The sequence below is a fragment of the Emydura macquarii genome, unplaced genomic scaffold (assembly GCF_026122565.2).
Source record: "Emydura macquarii macquarii isolate MOO-44397 ecotype Brisbane River unplaced genomic scaffold, CSIRO-AGI_Emac_v2 contig_71, whole genome shotgun sequence".
NCBI classification, from domain to species: Eukaryota; Metazoa; Chordata; order Testudines; family Chelidae; genus Emydura; species Emydura macquarii.
In genome coordinates, this window is record NW_027130208.1 from 9340653 (window position 1) to 9362716 (window position 22064).

Below are 22064 nucleotides of genomic sequence, written 5' to 3' on the forward strand. Positions count from 1 at the left end.
ACGTCAGGGGCCCTTCTTCTAAAATCTAACTGCTATTCTTCTTGTCTTCTTAGGTGCCATTCCAGACAGATGGAGGGAGGGGATGTTTTGAGGCATTTGCTCCTGCTTTTTATAGTCTCCTGTTCCTCTTTGCAAAGCATTTCCAGATGGGAACCAGGAGACAAAGAATCTACCTGGAAGGATATCCCTGCTGGTTGTTCTTCCACCTCTTTAAGCTTCCTTTGTTTCCCCTCCCTGCTTAATGACTCTGTTTATTACTTAAATGCAAATTAAGACAAGCACACATTCCTTCCTTTGTTTAGGACAGACCTGACTTCTGTCTGGGCAGGGCTGTGGGGTTTGGATCATTAATAACATCATACAGGGGTATTTTATCACTTCACATTTAAAATGTTGCCACACATTTTACCAGGACAATACTGACCAGCAAGTTATGAGTTTTCAAGACCTACCTTGTCAACGATCATTACAATAGTGTATAGGGTCTGAATACAGGAGGTGTATTCTGCCACAGACATCAAAGGGAAAAACTGTTTCAAATTTGAGGTTTCCTTGTTCTCATGGATGTAAAAAGTTTCAGGCTATAAAAGTGCCTAGTGTGCCACTCATACTACAAAAGTAACTCCATTTGAATCATGTGTATGGAGAAAAAATCAGAAGACCTTTCCTTCAAGAACTGAGCCTAATTCTTCCTGTAAGTACACAATATCTTAAGGCCTAATCTGGAAGATTTGCAGTGAAAAATGCAAGCAACGTTTAAAAACAAAAGGGAGAGAGAAGAAACAGTTTCGTGTTTTTCTATAGATGCACAATACTGGTCCAGGTGGGGCATTTTGCCTGAACATCAAGGCATAGAACAGGAAAATAAAAGGTATTTTTTCCAGCCACCCCGAACCCTGGTAAGAAAGGCAAAACATTGCAATAGACTCGATGTTAGCAGGAGAATGGCTCGCAGTGCTGAATAAACACTACTAAATAGTTCAGTGGTATAAAACATCCATATTAGCTAGGGCCAGAGCACTAAATACAAACAACTTCAGTGAGCAGATGCAGAAACTCCTCCAGGAATCCTGCTGAGGCTGTATGATTTCCCCCATCCCAGTAAATGGACAGGAATTAATTACAGGAGAAATACTGAAGCCAAGAAAATAAGTTTCCTTGCAGCAAAAGAAAAATAAAGCCAATTTGAACAAACAATAGCTGTGTGAGCTATTGATAATAATAAACAAAACAGCTACTGTGTTCTCAGTCAAAATACCATGGGCAAAATCCTGGCCCCATTGAAGTCAATGACAAAACTCCTATTGACTTCAGTAGGGCCATGGTTCCAGAACATGAATAGGCTGTTTTAGTGCAGATTTCCGTAAAGTTACTTTACAGTTTGTTCTGATGTCTTAGGGCCCAATTCTGCCACTGTTACACTGAATAGCACAAGTAATGCCAGCCAGGTCCAAGGACTGCTCACCATAAGGCTGCCACACCTGGGCACCAGCACTGCAGAGCTGTAGTCCCTGATTCAAGACAGCTTCCTTAAAAAGGACAGAATTTAAGCACATGCTTAATTTTTTAGTTGTCTAGAAAAACTAAAACCCCAAAAATCAATAAATGAAAACTATTGGGGGGAAAAAATTCACAATTAAAAAATGGAAATACTAAAACATACATCAAACCCTGAAAAAAGAAAGGAACTTCAAATTTGTGAATTATTTCACCACATTGTTTTCAGCCAACTTTATTCAGAAAGTTATTCCATTAAGTACCTCAGTTCTTCCACGTTACAGGCTACAGTGCAGTATCTCCAGCATCCGGGATGAATATAACCCAAAAAATCTGGACTGACAATTCAATAAAATGTATATCCTGTTAACAACGTGTGTCTGCCTGATGAGCCGTGGTAGAATGTTGTGAAGATTCAGCAACTTTTCTGATATAACACATAAAAGTTAAAACGTTCACAGTTCTATAACATCCCAGGTTACGGCTCTATTGCTTCTATAAATATTTTCCCCTATAGGGAGTGTCTGTCTGTGTACAAAAATAATATAAATGTGTTATCCAATTTAAAAATATTTCTCCATACGTTCTTTCTCTGACGACTTTCAGACATAACCACTAGCAGTTCTAAGACCAGAGCCAAGACAAATATTTAAAAAGATAGTAATCTGACTGCCCTATCTTTAAAAAACAATTCCTTCAATTTTGTGGGCCCAGATACTTGTAATGTCTAACTGCCTGCCTGTCTGCACAAACCAAGTAGTTAGATGTATAAATCGTTCTGTTTGCACTTGTGAATTTGGGCACAGAGTCGAGAACACTTTAAAAATGTTGCTCTAAAATAACTGTATTCCTTGCCTGATCATTTCCTCTGTGATGCTGGTATTGCCAGTACCGGGGGGACAATATCCCATCTAGATTTAACAACTCTAGTCCCAGGAGTCTTATTTCAGCTCTAGTGAAACAACAAGTCTTGGCACTTAATAAATAGCTAATCATTAATTAGCGCACACAAACACCCTGTGGGAGAGGGAATATGGTTTAGTCTGAGAAATCGGATGACTTGCTCAAGGCCAGATAAATCATTGGATTAGAATGCAGTTGTCCTGACTCTCAGTCCCCCGTGCAGCCCTAGACCACTGAGTCCACAACCACCAAAGGGATGAGTTTTCGGCCAAAGACCAAGCAGTCTAAAAAAGTAACTGACATTTGTCAAAAATAGGGTTTTTTCCACTAAGAAACAATCTACAATGCTTTTTAAAAGCAAATAGCACAGGAACTTACTTGTTCCGGTACTGATTTCTCTGGTAACCCAATGCTGCACCTGGTGACATCATGGCCCCGGAGGTGCAGTGCTCCAGCAGAAATGACCTAAAATGAACAGATATAAAAAGAATGAAATGTGGGAAATTTTGCCCTTTTCCACAAAAAATTCTCATCGAAATTTCGAACATTTCAAAGTTTTCCACCCTGCTCAGGCCAAAAGCCAGACCCCGGTAGGTCCTCGATCCAAGATAGCCTGACTGACCCATGCATGCTGAATATTATTCAGAAGAAGAATCCTCATATGCGGAAAAAGAAAAGTACGTGATTCAGAGCAGGGTGCATAACCAAGTACAGACCGTGTGGATCTTTGTTGCCCTCTGGTGGCTAAGCTACATAAGGCAGCGAGTGGTTTAGACCCCACGTCCACTAAGGTACTTAGGCACCTAACCTGCAGATTTATGTGCCTAACTCCTTTTTAGGTCCCAATGCAATCAACAAAACCCCTGCCACCAAACCCCCAAGGCACTTACGCACCGAACGAGTTTAAGTTTTTGCAGTCAGTTTGCCCAGGCCTGTGTTTCTGACTCTGAGCATGTACAGTGCGTCCTCTCTCTAGGCATCCATCTCCCACCTAAGTCCCAGAGCGACCCACAAACCTGGGGAAAGATAAGCACGCCTCTCTCTAAGTTGCTTGCCTGTCCCAGTCCAGTAGGCGTGCTCAGAAGCACAAAATGGGTTGGGGTGGGGGGAGAGAAGGAGGGAAAGCACTCCTCCTTTATATGTTTGAGCCTAGCGGTTACCACACTCATCCGGGAAGCAGGAGTCAACTCTTTCCCGCTCGGCCCCCATTTAAGTCCCTCTCTGACTGATGAGACGGGATTTGAACAGGGGGCCCCCTCACTGGGCTATGGAATACGCTGATGTGCGTCTGCCTCAACCTCTCCTACTGAAATTGTTCCACATTCATTAAATAATTAAATCAAACATGAATTAAGCCCGAGCAAAACTCAGTAGGTTAGTGGTTAGGGCACACCTGAGAGACAGAAGGTCTCATTAAAATCCCTTCCCTTCAGCATATAGAGACGGGACTCGACCCAGGAGCCTCCCACCTCCTGGGTGAGTGCTTAGACACTGGTCATAAGGGAGGGCCTCCTCCCCTTGCATCCCGCCCCCCCACTGTTTTGTATGAAGTTAGTTAGCCTACGGGACCAGATCCTGCATGTGAGCTAGGCAGAGGAACATCTGTCCCGCCCCCATTCATGAATCCTTGACAGAGACAGTGCCTATCTCTGTGACAGGGGCAGGGCTCAGGACACCGCCCCTCTCCTCGACATCTGCCATAGGCTAGTCTGAGCAGCTCCTTGGTTAGCGCAGCGTCTTTGTGTATTGCATTCTAAGGCACCTCTCTCTCCTCATTCGTAGCCTAGGGAGCCTCCTTGCCTGACTCAGGCTCTGTGGGTTGCAGTGGTGTTCCTGTGATTTTCTCGGCAGCGTTGGGGATCTAGGCCTGAATCCTTTAGCTCAAATGGTAGCTGCACATATGTGACTCCAAGAAGCCCTCAGGGTCAACTGGCAAAGGGCTCACTGTTCTACAACAACTACTCTCAGGCCTGACAAACTCACTACACCTAACACTGTAGATAAATACAGTGACAGCAAAGAATGTCATGTGAGATCTTAAATGACAGCCAGCATCACACTGATCCTCCTAATTATTGCAGGATGTATGGAGGGAGGACACATAAGAAATTGTGTGCATGTACTGAAAATAAGTTTTAGAAGCTGTCCTGGGCAGAGCAGGCCAACAGGTTTCTTCCAGACAGGAGATCAAATGTGTAGCTCTCCCTCAACTGTAGATTAAGCATCATAAACCAAAACACTGGAAGCCCTATTTACATAGCCGTCCATCGGCCAAGAAGAACAGCAGGGGGAAAACAGCTTGATCTAGAGGTTCACTGGACTGTAACAGGGGGACAAGTGAGAAATTTTGTTGTCCATCACTGAGAGAGCAGAAAGGACAGAGCACTTTTGCATCTGTGAACAGTGGATCCCAGTCAAATGGAGAGTGGACACTAAAAGGAAGCTTTACGTGAGAAGCTGCTGTAAACAAGGATTTTAGCCTGTTCAAGTTACGCTTAGACTCTATGAAGCATGTTATGCTTTTCTTTTGTGTGTAACCCTTTATTTCCATGATCCTTACTCGGCATCTCTTAAATCTTAAGCTTTGATAATAAGCTTATGATTGTTTCACGACACGCATATCTCCCTGCGGTGATGTTCTAAAGGGCCTGATCCAGACTTGCACCAAATCCAGCTCGGTGTACCCTGGTCTTCTGAGAACAGCCAACCTGGCAATTTCTGAGAGCGTCCGGTGATGGGCTGGGTACCACAGCGGGAGTGCACCAGAGAGTTGGGTGTTGGTGCTTACCTAGCGCTAGCCTGCACAGGGACACTGGGGAGGCCGAGCTTGTCGTGGCTAGAAGCGGATGGTTTTGGGGAGCTGAGCCAGCTCAGGCACAGACAAGACCGCTTTGTGCTACGGGCAGGTAGCGGCAAGGTGCCTCATAACCCCGGGGACCCGTGGAGTGGCACGACGTGCTTTTAGCTCTGTAGGTTGCGGGGTCGAGCGCCGCTGTTGGTGCAAGTGGTTTTCATTACGTGTCCTCTGAGAAGAATGCATCGTGATGCGTAGGTATGCCACAAAAACCAGCCGGCTGATTAAGAGGGAGGAGTTCCAGGAAGGATTTGCAATACCTGTGTTAAAGCTCTCTCACTGACAGATGACTGGGATGCCTGGGCCACGGAAATGACACGCCCAGGTGCTCTTTTAGCAGCGCATTCACAGGAGGTAGCAGGGACGTGCTAGAATTTGCCAGTCTGTGGTTTCTCATCCGGCTGCTGATTCCTTGCAGCGGAACGAACCCCACCTTGGTACCCTTACACCCAGATCCTAAATACCTTTGAAATACCTTTGTGGGGTGGTGATGTGAACACAAACCAAACACTTCATTAAATAAAATTGGCCCAGTCTGCCCCGAGGGCTCCGAATCAAAGAGTCACTTAAATAGCACATCTCTGCTTCTGCTGGGTGCGTCACAGCGGAGACAGGGCTTGACCTTGTCTGTGCACAGACCTCGCTAGCTATCCTGGTAATAGTTCAAGTGACACAATCTCTTTAGTGTGGATGCACCTCTACTGGTATAAGGGTGCTCACGCTGGAATAACTTACCCCAATACATTTCAGGGTAAAAGCTATACCAGTCTAGGGCACATTTATACTGGCATAACTGTGTCCACCCTAGGGATTATACTTGCATCAGTATTTCAGTTAAAAAAAAAAAAAAAGTCGCTCCCCTAACTGGAATAGTTATCCCGGTACAAAGATCCGTAGACGAGGCCGTCACGTTCACCATTTGTAGTGAGAAAAAGTGAAAATGAATCACGTGAAATGGCTAAAAGACTTAATTCCCAACCTAGTCAAAACAGTGGTTCCCAAACGACGATCAGGAGGAGACGACCACGAGCACTTGCCGGTAGTCAGTGGGGTTACTGGTGACTTGATTTACTGCACAGACGAGCCTGCACGCTCAGAAAAGAAGCTGCAAACAAACAGAACGAGACAAGCCAGCCTGAGATGCCTTCACTAGGAGCTGCTGGCTCCAGAGGAAGAGAGAGGCAGAAACAGTGTTTGCCCTTTGAGCTGCCAATGGGAGGGTGTTTGGAGGGGGCTGGGTGTGAAAGAGAAGAGCCAGGCAGTATGTGCAGGGGAGTAAGGATGTTAAGTGACGGGGAAGCATGAGCAGGGGAAGAGGAGGACGAGGCATCAGGGAAGCATTGGCAAGTGCAGAGGATGAGAAGGGGAGCAGGTGGCAAAGAAGCAAGTGCCAAGGAACAAGGGGAGAGAGGAACAGGACAGATGGGAGGAGGAAAGAAAATCAGCAGCAAAGCAGGCAGCATGATTAACTGAAACAAGTGCATTTAAGTCAGCTCCAAATGCATGGAACACTCTCTCCCAGCCTGCGGTGCTGTAGTTCATCTAGGGATGTTATATTCTGGGGTGGGGGCAGCAAGCCCATAGAGCTCTCCAGTAACACACGGTCTGTATGGGGAGGGACAGGTTGGACACCCCATCCGATACGGACATGCTCACTGGGATGAGCAATTCACGGTTGGCGGCAAGCTAGGGCTGCGTGGGAGGACCTGCTGGCAGCTCCAGCCTCTGTCACTGACACAGTTTACTTACCCTGCACATAACGCCAGGCAGAGAGAAGCTGGAGGGTCTTTAGCAAACGCTGCACATTCAGTTCTGGAGAGCTCTTCTCACGCTGCCCTCAGGACAGATGTCTGGCCACTTTGTCTCCCGTTGGGAAGAATTGCGGGAGCGGGATTTGACAGTCCGCTAGTACGCAACCAGAAGAGTTAGGGAATGGTGGAAAGCCGGGTCCTGTTAAACCCAGAGCGGCATGTGCTTGATCGTAGTCCTGTACGTATCCTTCTCTTGAGCCCTCCTTTAGTGAGTTAAAGCTGAGTGGCCCTGATCCTGATTAGCGGTGCTAATTGGGTCATCCCGAGTCAGCTGACATGGCCCAGCTGCCTGTTTTATTGCCGTGTAGACATAGCCTAACTTGAGTGAAGTGGTGCTTTACCTCGAGCAAACTGATGAGTGGGTAGAAGGTCAAAGTGCTGCTGACACGAGCTAATCACGTCGTGGGGCTCGTGCAACCGCTCAAGTTACACGTTCCCAGATACTAATCCAATCAGATCTGCGTAGCTGGAGTGTTGCTTCACAGGGGTGACTCTCATTTGAGTGAGGCTAGTTCTAGCGGAGTCATTAGAGCGCAGACTGAATTGTTGTAGTGAAGACAAGCCATGCGAGCTGGTTGGGAAATTTCCAAAATCTCAACTGAAAACATCTGGAAAACATTTCTTGCAAAGAATGTTTCTGGATCATTTCCCCATATGGACTGACTGATTTTTGTCTTGTGGGTCATTTCTTAGATCATAACATAAGAGTGGCCATACTAGGTCAGACCAATGGTCCATCTAGCCCCGTATCCTGTCTTCCGACAGTGGCCAATGCCAATGCTTCAGAGGGAACAAACAGAACAGGTCATCATCAAGTGATCCCTCCGGTCACCCATTCCCAGCAACACGTACACTCACATATGAGTGCGAAGGGAACACTAGAGCTGGCAGTGCTAATGCACTTTGAATCACACTTATTCTATCCCACTGGCACTGTGGTTGATGGTCAGAAGGCACTCATTCAGGTGAGTTTTCTACCCTGCAATTTTATTTGTTAGAAGACTTAAGCTCTTTGGGGCAGGGACCGTTTTTGTTCTGTGTTTGTATAGCACCTAATGCCATGGAGGCCTGGTCCGTGACTAAGCTTTTCAGAAATGCTCCCTCTTTTTGGGTGCCCTACTCGAGATCCAGGGCTTGTCTTTCTGGGGGGCCGAGCACCCACAGCTCCTGTGAGCTGGATTTGTGGGTGTTTGGCACATCTGAAAATCGGCCCCCTTTACGACGCCTCACGTTTGGGCACCCAGATAGAAGCATCCCAAATGAGTGAACACGTCCAAAACTCTAACCTAAATGGTTCCACTGGGCCCAGGGCAGCTTGATATCAACCTCTGTGGCGGACACTGATTCAAACGACGACCCTGGCCCTCCAGTGGAATTCACCCACAGGGAGCCAAGTCTGTATGAAGCCCCACTGAAGTCAACGGGGCTCTGTACAGGCAAAAGGAACATTGCTAATGGAACCTTTTGCAGGACTGGGGCATATGTTAAAATATATTTTAACTCTCCTCCCCCCAAACCCACCAATCACACAGAAACGTGGTGCAGTAACTCGGGGATGTGCCAAATCTCGGACTGAGGTTTTGGAGCTGTACCAGAATCCCTGGTTTGGCATGTCCCTGATAGTGTTGGCGTTTCAGAGAGTCATTGGTCACCTGTTGCCACTAGCCACATACTCTCTGATCCAGGCCTGTTTAGTACACGGCCTTCATTTTGAATGCCTACAGGCACCTAGAACCCTGTCATTATTTAGACCTCCAAAGCGCTTTGAGGTCTACAGAGGAAAAATACCCTCTAGGAGTTGGGTCTTAGCATTAACAGAACAACGCTTCCCTACTGATTTCAAGACAAACCTTTCTCCTGCAGTGGGAGATTTCCAAGTTCCTGCCATCTCAGATGATTTCCCTGGGCATTCTCAATCCTGGGAAGATTGCCACAGGCATCCTCATGTGATTCCGGAGATGCTGCCTGCAACAGGGTGAAAGCTTTCAGCGCCTGTCGTGTGTACAGTGGGTAAGGCTTTGCCCACCCATGCAACTTTGTATTCATGCTGCTCTGTCAGAAGCTGCTTAGGTTTTCTTATTCTTTTTAACTGTTCAGCCTCTGCTATGGCATTTGCAGGCTGTGCAATTTACATGCAAGTATGGCCCTCCCTGTCCAGCAGCTGTGATGGGATGTAGCAATAAAGGTGGAGCTCCACATACTGTGTGCTGAAGATCACAAGCGCAGATCTTTTTCTGCTGGGAGGAGCTGAAAGGTTTAGCCACAGTGGAATCTGGTTGGGTGTTGTTCATATTTTCAAGCCCTTTGAGGAGTCAACACACACAAGCCACACAGACTCTTGGCCATTGTCTTGCTGGCAGGTGCCCGGGTTGGCAAAAGCATGGAGGTGCTGGACCAAAGCATCAAGACAATGAAAACGAATGTTCACATCTGCACCTGTGTGCTTCAGCAACCTGGAAACGAAGCCTGCAGTGTGGCTTAGTTACTGGATTATCTGTTTAAGGGTTTTCCTCAAGACAACACTAGTGTATTAGAAAAGGACCATCGGTTCTGGGAGAGCATACTAAATGAGGTTGTGTCCTTTTACACGTAGCAGTTAGCACTGGTAAAACTAACTCCTGTTTTTACATTGCCATAGACATTTTTTAACCGTGAAGCTAGGCCCTGGACTGTGAACCCAGCTTTGCATGATCTCAGTAGGAAAGAATGCCCCACTACTTTACACCAACTCTTTTACATGCTTATTACACAGAACCACAATCCAAAAGTAAGTGGATTCAGCCCCTCCCTCCTGATAACACTGGCTTTCCTTGCAGAATAGGAGCATGAATGTGGCTCCAGGCTGCCTTGCGTGATGGATGATACTTACGTTGGTCTTTGCTTTCAGTCTGCCCTGGCTCACTGATTTATGGAGTTTTATTGACAGCCGCTCTGGCAGAAACCATTTCTTCTAGCCATCTCCATCAAAAGATAACAAGTTGTGGGTGCTGATACAGAAGCAGACAGTTGGGAGGGGTTGATAAAGGAAATTGTGCAGCAGTAAAGCATGAAATACTGCTGGTTGGGCTCCCTGCTGCATTAAGTGGAGCCGGATGCTAGAGTCATTGCTGAGAATTACTCACTTGAGGGACAGGATCATTTCCTACCCTTCACCACCACTCTTGACGATGAACACGCCTTGCTTTTCTCATTAGCCTTCTCCACACAGTGGTAAGTTGTACCACTCAATGGACAACCTTCCTTGAAAGCTTAATTTCAAGAATGCTGGTACCTTTTGTGCATGAGTTACAAGAAGGTGTGCTTTGACTTCCACAGACATGTTTGGATTGGCTTGCTGTTCCAGTCCGTTTTCCATATATACAGACTCTATAACCTATAAGAAAACAATGCAAACGACCATGCAAACACAATACCAAAAGGCCAAATATTAATGCACGTCTGTATGTAATTCTTTACTATACATATCAAAGGAATGTTTTTGTGAGTATAGGACATGAAAATACCATATTATTATCTGTGTAGTAGCACCTTGGAGCCCTGGTCGTGGACTGGAAACACACTGTGTTAGGCGCTGTACATAGGACATAAAGATGGTCCCTGCCCCCAAAAGCTTCCAATCTATGGGCATCTTTCCCTCAGCAAATGCTGAATAGCGTGTAACCCAACTGGAAGGATGTGTCTTGTTTTTTGGAAACTGTGTTCACAGAGACATAGTCTTGTTCCCCCCAGCATACTGTATATTTTAAATCTATCTTGAGTGGTATGGGAGTTCTGGTGTAATTCATTATTATATGTCAAATTAGGAAGTTATGAGACCTGTCAGAGTTAAAGTGCTGTTAAGACTGGAGATTTAAAAAAAAATCAAAACGAGGGAACTCCTGCTATTTTTAAAATCTAAATTTTCTTGTCACCCCCATCCTAGAATAAATCATTAAAAGGAGACAATGAAGAAATGAATGATTTTCCAACTGAAAACTACTAATTTTCTCCTGTTTTAAAAAAGACTCAATGTCACATTTACGTACAGATGAGAATGTTTATAATAGAGTGAGTGTGTTGGGAAAGTTCTCTACTTAAAACTTTATGATTTAACAAGATCTTTTTCCTTCACAACTCTCGGGTTGATCCTGTAGCGTGCAGAATATGAAGGGTGTTCTGTTTTGTGTACCTATCAACTGGCATAAGCAGTATACTGACTGAGCCCTGTAGCAGCTGTCATTTCTTTTTGTATCCATCATGTACAGGAGCTAAGTTTCATTAACTGGCACAAATGAAAATGTGTGATCTGTTTTGAGCATTCCTGTTAAGAATACTCGGAAGACTGGTCAAAGACAATACAAAGAGATGACTTTAAGACAGGCTTGCTTTGATCTTTGACATATTTTTCCTTAGATCAGCTGCTTTCTCTCTCCTTAGGCACCTGACGCTCTACTATTACTTTCACCAACAGTAAAATGCATTTTTCACTATATGGTCAGTTTCTAGCCGCCACCAAATATAAATTATCTAGGAAAAGATATGCACAAACTGCTACAATTGTCTCAACTCGGCAAACAATGTTATAGTCTAGTGCAGTGGTTTTCAACTGGTGGTCCGCGGACCCTTGAGGATCCGCAGATTATGTCTAAGGGGTGTGTGAAAGGTTATTACCATAGAACAGTGGTTTTCAATTTGTGGCCCATGGACTATGTCTAAGATTTTCAAAGGGGTCTGCACCTCAATTCAACGTTTTTTAGGGGTTGGCAAATGAAAAAAAAAAAAAGGTTGAAAACCACTGGTTAGAGCCACTGGCATTGTGACTCTCCTGTTCCCATACAAATAACTCTGTCTGCAGAAGCCTGTGTTAAAAACAGACAACACAAAATTAGAGAGGGTTGACTGGGAGCAGACAAGTCTCAGAAATGCAGCTGTGTCCTGTGTAAATCCATAACTATATGTGTAGCGTCTCCTGCTGAAGAAAACAATGTGCTTTATAAGTTACATATCCAGGTTTGAGCCTAGAGGTGGGTAAAATGTTCCTAGCACAAAGCAACACTACACAAAACTTCAGGGTAAGAAAACCCTCTTCCACTGAATGTATGTGGGGTAAGTAAAATGAAGCTATTCAAACAGAAATCTAGCCAAGACACCAGGTCTAACACCATTATGTTTGCAAATGGTGTCTTGGAGGGAGCCTACACCACCTCACTATATCGTGCTTAGAAGTACAATACTCCACAGAGGAATTAGCAGTCTCAGAGCCCTGGCCCTCTGTGCATGGCTGAGCAATAAGCAGTCTATGGGGTTTGGGCTTTTGGGCAGGGCAGAGCAACCAATGGTCTTTAGCCTGGCCATCTGGTTCAGGCAGACAGCATACTAACACAGGCCTCTTGGCCTACGATGGGTCGACAGCCACCCAGGAGTGGGATTGGCTGCATGGGGTAGAGGGACCCAAGCCCATCCTGCTCCACCTGAGTCAGTGGGGATTCTACCAAACACGCTGGCCTAGAGTCTGGCAACACAACCAGACAAATATCTGGCATCCCTAGGCTACTTCCTACTACCCCTTCTAAGCGTACCTCCATCTCCTGGGGTTCCACCATCTCCCTGTGGTACACAGCCAGGGGCAGCCCCAGTAGCTCCTCTGCATACTGGTCAGTCGGCAATCCCAGCACTTCCTTTGAGTCCTCAGCGTTGCAGAGCTCACTCTCGGGCACAAGGCTCGGCAGCAGGAGAGAGACGACTACTTTCTTCCCCAGCTCTCCCACAACTGAGTTGCAGGGTCTGCCTTTTAAACTTCCTGTTCTGCCCTTCTGCTTCCAGTGTGGGTGGCATGGCTTACCTGGCTCCTCGTCTCTGGGGGTGGAGAGTGGTTTCTCCCTGTCACTCTCAGAGGGAGGACATGCCACCTCAGTACATGCCTTCTAGCACCATGCTAAGACCCTGGTTAAGCACTAACTAAGAAGGAAAAGTAGTTGCCTTCTACAGCTTCTTGCAATACCCTGGATAAAACAGTGGCAGCCACGCACTGACTTGCCCAGACTTTGTTTAGTTTGTGAGATCTGATAATAGCTGGAGGCAGCACTGGCTGTGGGTACCACTGCATAACAAAGGTGATGCAGTTGGTAATAAAATTGCTCATCAAGACTTTAGTGAACAAAGAGGTTAACTGATTCCAGTTGGTGGAGGAAGAATAACTTGTTCAAGAAGTTCAAAACCCAAGCACCACCTCAAAAGCTGAGAAGAATCCATACAGAAAGCTCTTGCTCCAACAGCAGGAGAGGGGGAATACACTGTCAAATAATACTGTTGAAAAAGCAAAAATAAAACAGAGATGCAGCTAGACACTTTTTGGGGAAGGAAGGATTAAAGGGTTGAGGTTTTGAGGCAAAGTGGCCTTTTCCTGCCTCTTAATTCTTATGTTTTCTAAGATTTCAAATAAGTTGTGATCAGTAAACTGCTACTTAATTAGTAGAATCCTCTTCGGTAGGCTGTCCCCAAAAAGTGTTTCATCCCCAGGAAGTGAAATTTACAATTAACAGTCATCATAATAGCAGTAATACTGCTGCTTAGAGAGCTGAAGGGCCCATCCTGAGAGGCCCAGAAAGTTGGGAGAAAGTACGGCCAGAGTCACAGCTTAGAAACTGCCACTGGCACATGGCTCAGAGGGTCAGTCAATATAGCTGTGGCAGTGGCAAAACAACAGCGAGTGTCAGACAGCAGTGAAGCCAATGGTACACATTCTGCACATATCCCTGCAGAGGAAGATTCAAAGCTGAGAGAGAAGCAGTCAGAACAAGCATGAGACCAACACCAGAAATCCCACGTACCACTAAATCAGAAGCAGAATGATCAGCCCATTTTAAACGCTGCCTCTAAGAATTGGCATCTCCAGGTCTCCCTTGGTTCACTGGAAGATGCCTATTAATTATTATTATTTATTAGTTTTTATTGTAGCACCTACAGCCCCAGTCACCCCATTGTGCTCGGAGCTGGACAAACACAGAACAGAAAGACAGTCTATGCCGCAAAGAGCTTACAAGAGACAACAAGATGGATACATGGATACAGACAGATGGGGGATTACAAGGAAACACTGAGACAATATTGTCTACATAGTCAAGACAAACACGGGGTAGGGGAAGAGCTGTAATAAGCAGAGTGAACAATGTGATGGCAGCAAATGTTATGGCAGTCCACAATTTTTTTGGGGGGGGGCGGGGGGGGATCAGCTGAATGAAAAGACATGAGAAATGAAGAGGGCATGTGGGGGGGAGGGTAGCGAAGAAGAGGGTAGAGGTGCAGGTGCAGAGTGAAGCTGAGGTGAAGAGATGAGGGAGTGGAGAGAGTTGGAGCTAATAGTCCATCAGCACAGGGCAGAGAAAGCCAGAAATTCCAACAGCGTTGCCTGGCGTTCCCAGAAGCGTAACGTCCAGCAGACCCCGCTTTGGCTGCTCCTGTTCTTACCGGCTGAAGTTTATGCGCATTTCTGTTACCTTGAGCCTAATGCATAGGGACTTCTTGAGCTGCTCATGCATCACTAAAGGTAAACAGGTAAGTTATAAGGTGGCATCACATTTGGTGATAGCATGGGCAGCTTCTCAAGAGAGCCTCACTGGGGACAACCTTCACTTGCAAGTCCCTGCCACCACGCATTCCTGGGGCAACTACCACAACTGATTGTATTTAGAAATGATAATCAAAGGCTGTTCCTCTTGCCCTTTTCATCTGTTCGCCTCTGTGCAACTCCTTCTTCTCCCCTCCCATTTGCTCTGCTTCAGCAGCAGGCCACAGGACCTTCCCCCTCTTCTCTCTCCTACTTTCCTGTGCTCAGCAGCATGCCAGCAGGAGACCCATGCTTCTGTTCCCTCGACTCAACAATGCATTTCACCTCAGAACATTAATCCACCTTGCTCCCCTCCCCTGCCTAATGCACCCGGTTCAGCACTTCTCCAGCCAGTAGAACTACTCTGGAGCTGAGTTCTACTCTTCTCCCACCCCTGCAAAGATCGCTCAGCTCCTGGGTTTCTCTTCAGTTGGAAGCCGTGCTGATAACCTTACTCAGATGGTAAGAACAGTTGCCAGAGAAGACAACTAGTCATCGCTTCCTGACAACAGCAGCCACGCCTTTATTTTTCCCCCTCGTCCTATAGGAAATCTCGTGCGCTATTAATACTTAGCTGATCTACTATCAGAATTGGCAATTAATTTTACTAGGAATTTGTTCATAGTCTCCTTTGAGATTCTTTTGAGTCGTTTGGGGTTATTTTACAGCAGTGCAACATTCATTTAATCACGTTCAATGAAACAGATCTCTAGGTACAATAAAATATTATGGAAAAATACTTTGGAGTGGCCACTTTTCTGAACATTACTGTAACATATTTCAGAAAATACCAGATAAATCAGTCTGGACAAACGACCAATTGACTCTGAAATTCTTTAATCTCTCTAGACTGAGTATTGCAAGCATAAAAAATATACATAAAATGAACATCAGTGCTGTCATGTAGACTTACATTATGGATTTTGATCCCACCCTATTTTCATTTATAGACCTGCAATTTACTGAACTGTAGTGCAAGCACTACATTTTAGAATGAAAGGATCCTTACCAATTTCAGTCCTGGAATCAAAATGAATCTGTGGATGTTATGGAAGTTATATGTATGTATATTAAAATCAGAAAAATGTACAGAATGTAAGTGAAAAGGATACGGAAGGTCTCACTGAAATATTAAGACACGTGGAAATTCATAGTTAAACGATTAAGCTTGTTCTAACCAGTAAAAACAGGAAGTAGTATACCCACTTCCTTCCAGCACCATGCCCAATATTCAGCTATGCTGGACAAATGGACAATATATTATGCTGCTTGCAGAATAGCTGAATGTCTAACTTCCACATATCTTTCGACTCATGCTAGCTCAGAGACTGAATGCAATTTCCTAAGTAGAAGCATTGTGTTCAACTGTATTATCTTGCAAACGCTAATTAGTGTAGTCTCACTGAAATCAATGCAGCTATGCACTGTATAGAATAAGCACTATGCAGGGCTGAACCCTGATTTACCAAGTAATTTACCTTGTATTAAATAAACATGACAAATTATAATATTAAAGTAATAAAAAGAATTTTTGCCACAATCACAAATGAAACAGAAAAAACCGAAAGCTGGTGAACAAGTAGGCTATTATATAGTGGGCATTCAGAACAATCAAAAGTGACAGCAATCTCTAATAAATTTAACCTATTAGACACAAAAGAGTATACTTCAGAGGGAGAGAAAGGTAATTTCTTCTGTCAGTGCCATCAACGCATTTTCAGCACAGCCTCAAAATTCAGTACTAGAATAATGTTGCTAATTACTTTCTTTTTAGGGTGGAAAAACAAATAAGAATTGCAAGCACAACTTAGGGACTGACATCAAATGGAGTCTTTCCACTGACTTCAGTGGACTTTTGGAAGGCCCATCTGGAAATATTAGATGAGGTGGGCAGAGGTAGGCCAAAATATGGACCTACTAACTGTAACAATGTCTCTTTCAATCTGCCATCATGAAGACTTTTAAAGCAAGAAAAATGTGGCATACCAGGAAACATCAAACTTCATGGTGTTGGCATAAGGACAGTTTGCCTCAATAGGATTAATCATCCAACACATCTCAGATTACCACATTCTAGTTACTTGGCCAAATTCTAATGGCCTGTTGTCAATAGGTGCAATTCTATTAAAGTCAGCGGAATTAGGATTCACAAATTTAGTTTTTAGTTTTTCACAAATTTAGAATTTAGTTCACAAAGTAAGCATGGGGTAGAGGGAATTTGTTTTCAACAGGTGATAATAAATGAGGGGTGATGTGTGAGATTAATTTCTGTTACATTTCCTACAGAGTAAATTAGAAAAATATTTCAGATGGGGGAGAGGTACTCATTTTTGAAAGCCACTAAAAATTTATTTGCATGAGTTGTCCACCTCTCCAATTTTCTGAAACTGATTTGCAACTCCATACCATACAGCTGGAGGTTTTTCTTTTTGGCTGTTTGCATCCTGCAAATATGCATAAATTAGCCTGTGCAGAACCAGCAGCTCTGGCTTTTTAGGGTTTGGTTCTATTCATCTCCTGGGGAAAAAAGTGGAGACTATCCTCTCTCAGTATAGGTAAACATAATGGTCCTTTAAGCATGTTAATAAATCAATTCCTATTCAGCAAGGCACTTAAGCAAATGGAATTTAAAGCATGTGCTTAAGTGTTTTGCTGAATCTGGGCCTAAGAAAATAAGCAAGACCCAGGTCATCTGGCGCATGAAGTACATCTTCGCATTTCTACAGGACATTCTCTTCTTTAAAGCTAGTGTGTTATCAAGAAATCTTAGAAATAATGTAAACAGATTTTTTAGTTTGAAGTCTATTGAAAATTAAATATTGGATTTTAAAATTCCTGAAACAAATTTAAAGATCTCAGAAAGTTTTGGGGGTCACCAAGAAAGGATATGTTCCTAAGTCAACATAATGGAAGGAAATCCTTGCAATTTTAGATTTTAAAATAGCACAGATGTTAAAACTCATTTTGACAAATGACAGTAACTGGTAAATTTCATATTCTGAGACACTGAAACAATGCGTACTGTAAAATATCAAGTCATTAAGCTGAACATAAAGTCTCTATGCTTTTTATTTTAGAATCTCAAACTACATGCAAAGTTTAATATGATATATAAAGAAATGCAAGTCTTTCAAAATAAAAAAAATCCTAAATCAGATTTACTACTGAAAACACACAAGACAGTTTTGATAAAAATTAATCAAACATGCCCTTCTTCATACTTTAACAAAAAATATACTTGAATTTTTAAAAATAAATATGTTGGTATATGTTCAGGATTGTATGTATAGTTTCTTGGAGACTAATTTTCATCCAAACATATGTAGATTTAAGAAAGCAGTTCCAGTAACACATCTCAGAAAGCAAATACTGAAGCGAGTCATTTGATTGTAGAAAACTTTTGTTTAATTAATAATCCTCATTAACTGCATAATTATAATTCATAAATACAGATGAAGTTGTAAAAAAATTAAAAGGGAATTTTTCTTTATAAATGTACTCAATTGCAATGGCTGCCTCTTAATATACTAAATATGTGGAAAACAGTGCAATCTGAACAATTTCCAAACAAACACACTAACCTCATAATGCTCAGTGGAGTGTACATTCTCTTCTACTCTGTAGCTTCCTTTAGTTAAAAGAACTACCTCAATAAATCTTTGGTACTATAATAATATAATACTGAAACCTTAAATAATTAATATAGACAGAGCACACACTTGGAGTTTAACATTGTAAATATTCACATTCATGCTGTAAAATGTAATCAACTTCATTTTTCTAAATTAAAAAAAAAAAAAACTCACTTAAGGCGCTGTCATAGCATGAAACTAAACATGGCGGGGGCTATCTGCTTGCATTGAAGCCAAGAGGAGTTTTGATACTGACCTTTATGAGTACAGGTAGAGACAATATATCAAAGCAAGGTGAGGGAAGCATCCATTTAGGATCCATCCATCCATGTGTTAGAATTGACTTGTGAAACTCTTCTTAGTGATTGCACAGAAAAATTTCATAAGAAAGCATACAATACAAACTATTTCAATATCATCTCCTCCAAAGTAAGAGGTGAAGGGGTTTCCTATTCAAAGATCTTTAATTCTAGGTTGAATATATTGTTTTGAGATAGCTTAAATTAAACACTGGTGAACAAAAACTCACAGAATTTAAGTCAGTCCCAATACAAATGTGTTCTTTCTTTGGAAGGTCTCATTCAGTGATTATTATTTATGTTTACAGTATGTGTGCTATTATCAGTGCAAGATCAGATGACTTTATATTAGAATAATGCAGTGCAATTTCTCTCTCTCGGGACAAAGACAGTGAGTAAATCTTAACATGATAGGAATGTTTCAAAACAAATATTGAAAACACATGTTTCACCAAGCCAGTATTCCTCTACGTACAGCAAATCTGGAAAAAGCAGCATATCATGTTTGTGCATATCTGCATTTTACTAAATATAGTACAACTACTTCAAAAGAAATGAAAGTCTTCTAATTTTAACAAAACAGAAATACAAATATAGTCTGAATGAAAGAAAAACAAGTGTCCAACCAGGAAACTAAACTGAGAATTTAGAAAGCCAAAAGTAAAGAGCACCATGTTTAGTAATCAAGGCAACCATTTTCCTCATTTTGAATAGTAATTGCCCAATCTGAAAGCATTAGAAACAAGCTGAAAATAACCAGTGGATGTGGTGCTTCTGCAAGACTTCTGTCCATCCACGTCCCTGCTTAGACCACTTCCAAAACTTAAACTACAAAGTGTGAGTTTTGTACAGGGTGCAGTTAATGTTTTCCACGTCCACCTTCAAAAGCATGATGTTCTCTGTGGGCTAAGGAGGGGGGAAAAAAGGAAAAACACAACTTTTAAATTGACTAGATGAATAAAATAGTAAGTAAAAAGATGCTAAGAGATAGAAAGTTGGGGACTGAGGTATATTTTAAATGGATTAAAAGTAATCCTACTGTTGCTTTTGCTGATGGTAAGAAATAGTCTGTTTGAATGCAGGCATTTAATAGAATGAGACAAATTACCATTACTTTCAAAATTAACTTCATTCTGAACAAAGCATTTTGTTAGAAATGCCTGTACATTTAAGGCATAATACAAAATCTAACATTACTCTACTTATGGGCCTGATCCTGCAACCATTACTCATATGGATACCAGTTGCTATATCAGGTCCTAAGTAAATTTCAGTTTTTTGCACTGCAGTGTGATCCAAAACTCCCATTGACTTCTATGGGCTTTGGATCAGGACCCTGCAGGAATACTCCCATTCTCTTCTTCTTCCCAGTCCACCACCATGAATTAGTAAAATAGCACCCTGGATGTACACTCTGAATTAAAGAAACAGAGACAAGCTGAAATCCTATCTCCTTCAACTTCAACAAAGGCAAGTCCAGAGTCCCTGCGTGAAAGAACTTAGTCTAAATTAAGATGAGAACAACAGGAGAAGACAGAGAGGACCAGAGAAAAGACAACAACCACTTTTACTAGTGTTTTTATATAAAGCTTAGCACAATGGAACCCCCTCATCCTGACTGTAGTTGTTACAACAATACTAATCAATATGTTAGAAATAATAACGCACAATCTTGAGGGTTATATGCAGGGATTTTTTTTATTTTTTCCTTTGCAGTCAAAAAAAGCTTGTGAATCTGACAAACCCATTTGTTAAAACTTAGCTATGAGTGACATCTGCACTATTTTGTATAGAGGAAAAAAAGCTCCAATAATCAGAAAGTAAAAATCGTCATGCAACAAGACACTAAAATTTCTGAAGGCTAAAAATTCAGTCAGTCACTTAACAAGGTTATCTTATAGACACATATCACCTATGATCACTTTCTCTAACAAAAGAGGAAATTCTTCTATAAGGAAATAAATTGACAAAATACTTACGCTTATAAAACACTGCTTTAAAGGATGTGTGTGGCAGAAGTTCATAAATCTTTTCTAAAACTGTTGCTTCACTTGCTAAAGATGCATTCACATTCCAAACTTGAACAACATCTTCACGATCACGAACACTGACACTAACCCCTATTATTTCATCATCTGTATAGGAGAAGAAGTGTTGAAGAAATAATCAGTTTTTTAAAAGGGAGAAGAGTCTATTATGCTACTGCGGAACATTTTGTACCAAAAAACAAACAAACAAAAAAAACCCCTCCCAAACCAAAAAGGAAATGAAGAAATGAAAAAGAGCAGTCTAGAATGAAGGGGATACCACTGTATAGAAACCATATGTGCTTACTTGCAGCAGTTATTGTAAATATTACCTTACAGTGAAATGATGCAGTTCATAAACAATCTATAGCTATGGCTTTAATTCTGTGTTGCAGTATTACAAAGAACTTATGCTGAGGGCTTGAAACATCTGTCACCACTATGTGAGAAGATGCAGCTTTCAAGGTGTGATAGGGACTGAGATGTCTCCAGAATTTAAGCTTCTTTACTCTGCTGCTAGACAGTTTTCTAAAGCAGCAGCAGAATGAAATTAACAAGACTATGGTCAGTTTCACACCGCTAATACCACTATTCAGAACTCTGTGCTCTCCTGCTGAATCACTGAGATTGGGACAGAATTCTTCACAGAGAATTAAGTGTAAAGGGCATACATTCTTCTTCACTTCCTGATGTCAGCTCAATTATGCATAAGGAGGACTGCACAGGCACAGATTTAAAAAGTTTCTTACTGTGGAAGCATTTGGGGTACTTTTATTCTGTTTCCTATAACGTTGAAAATCATGCAAGCAGATGGAGAAGTATATTATCTGGGATATTCGCTTAACAAATCCTTGTTGGAAAAAATCTAAGACAACAACCAAGCCAAACACATCAAAAAGAGGGGCAAATACTACTTTTTTGCTGTATTCTTCTGATTTGGCTGGAGAGAAATTCCCTGTTGTAAGGCCTTTGTTGAACTGCTTTATGGAGGTAAGAAACCAAGTTCTTTTCTACTGAATGATAAATCAGAAATGGAACAGCTTCAAAATGGGATATTCAGGACCATTAAATAAACATCTCTCTAACCGGATATTTGTGTTTGGGACATATAAATGTACTTATAAACATGTATTTTTTCTCATTCTGGATCAAACAGAAAAGTTAGCATAGTAACAATTTTTGAGCATTTATTTCCTAGCTCATGGACTGACAGGTTACCCAAGCATTTGTAACTATGGACAATTCCTGTAACTCAGCCTTATCTTCTGATATAGACAGAGACTTCTACCAGTGTTTGATGACTGGAATATGAGACGTGATTGTGTGTCTTGGGCAAGGTTAGACTCACAACGCCTCTGCAGTCCATTCTCAAATCAAGCATGCAACCTCAAGTATATTTTTAGGGAACAGATTTAGTTTGAAAATAACTGTCACTAAATCATTGCATCTGAACAAT

At 42.4% G+C, this 22064-nt stretch overlaps 1 protein-coding gene across 6 annotated transcripts in view; it reads right to left on the bottom strand.

Moving 5' to 3' along the window:
• Window positions 1-1715: 1715 nt before the first annotated feature.
• EIF4E3 (eukaryotic translation initiation factor 4E family member 3) overlaps window positions 1716-22064 on the bottom strand; it is a 62449-nt gene continuing 42100 nt past the window's right edge. For 2 of the 6 annotated variants that reach the window (XM_067542435.1, XM_067542445.1), the window contains 2 exons: window positions 20561-20716; window positions 17799-19487 (listed from right to left, as the gene is read on the bottom strand). In XM_067542435.1, coding sequence (XP_067398536.1) covers window positions 19441-19487; window positions 20561-20716 — 203 coding nt within the window. In that variant the 3' untranslated portion in view covers window positions 17799-19440. Of the gene's footprint in view, window positions 1925-2778; window positions 2866-17794; window positions 19488-20560; window positions 20717-20738; window positions 21622-22064 lie in introns of those variants that run through there. The other 4 variants (XM_067542409.1, XM_067542400.1, XM_067542427.1 and 1 more) reach the window with 4 other exon arrangements.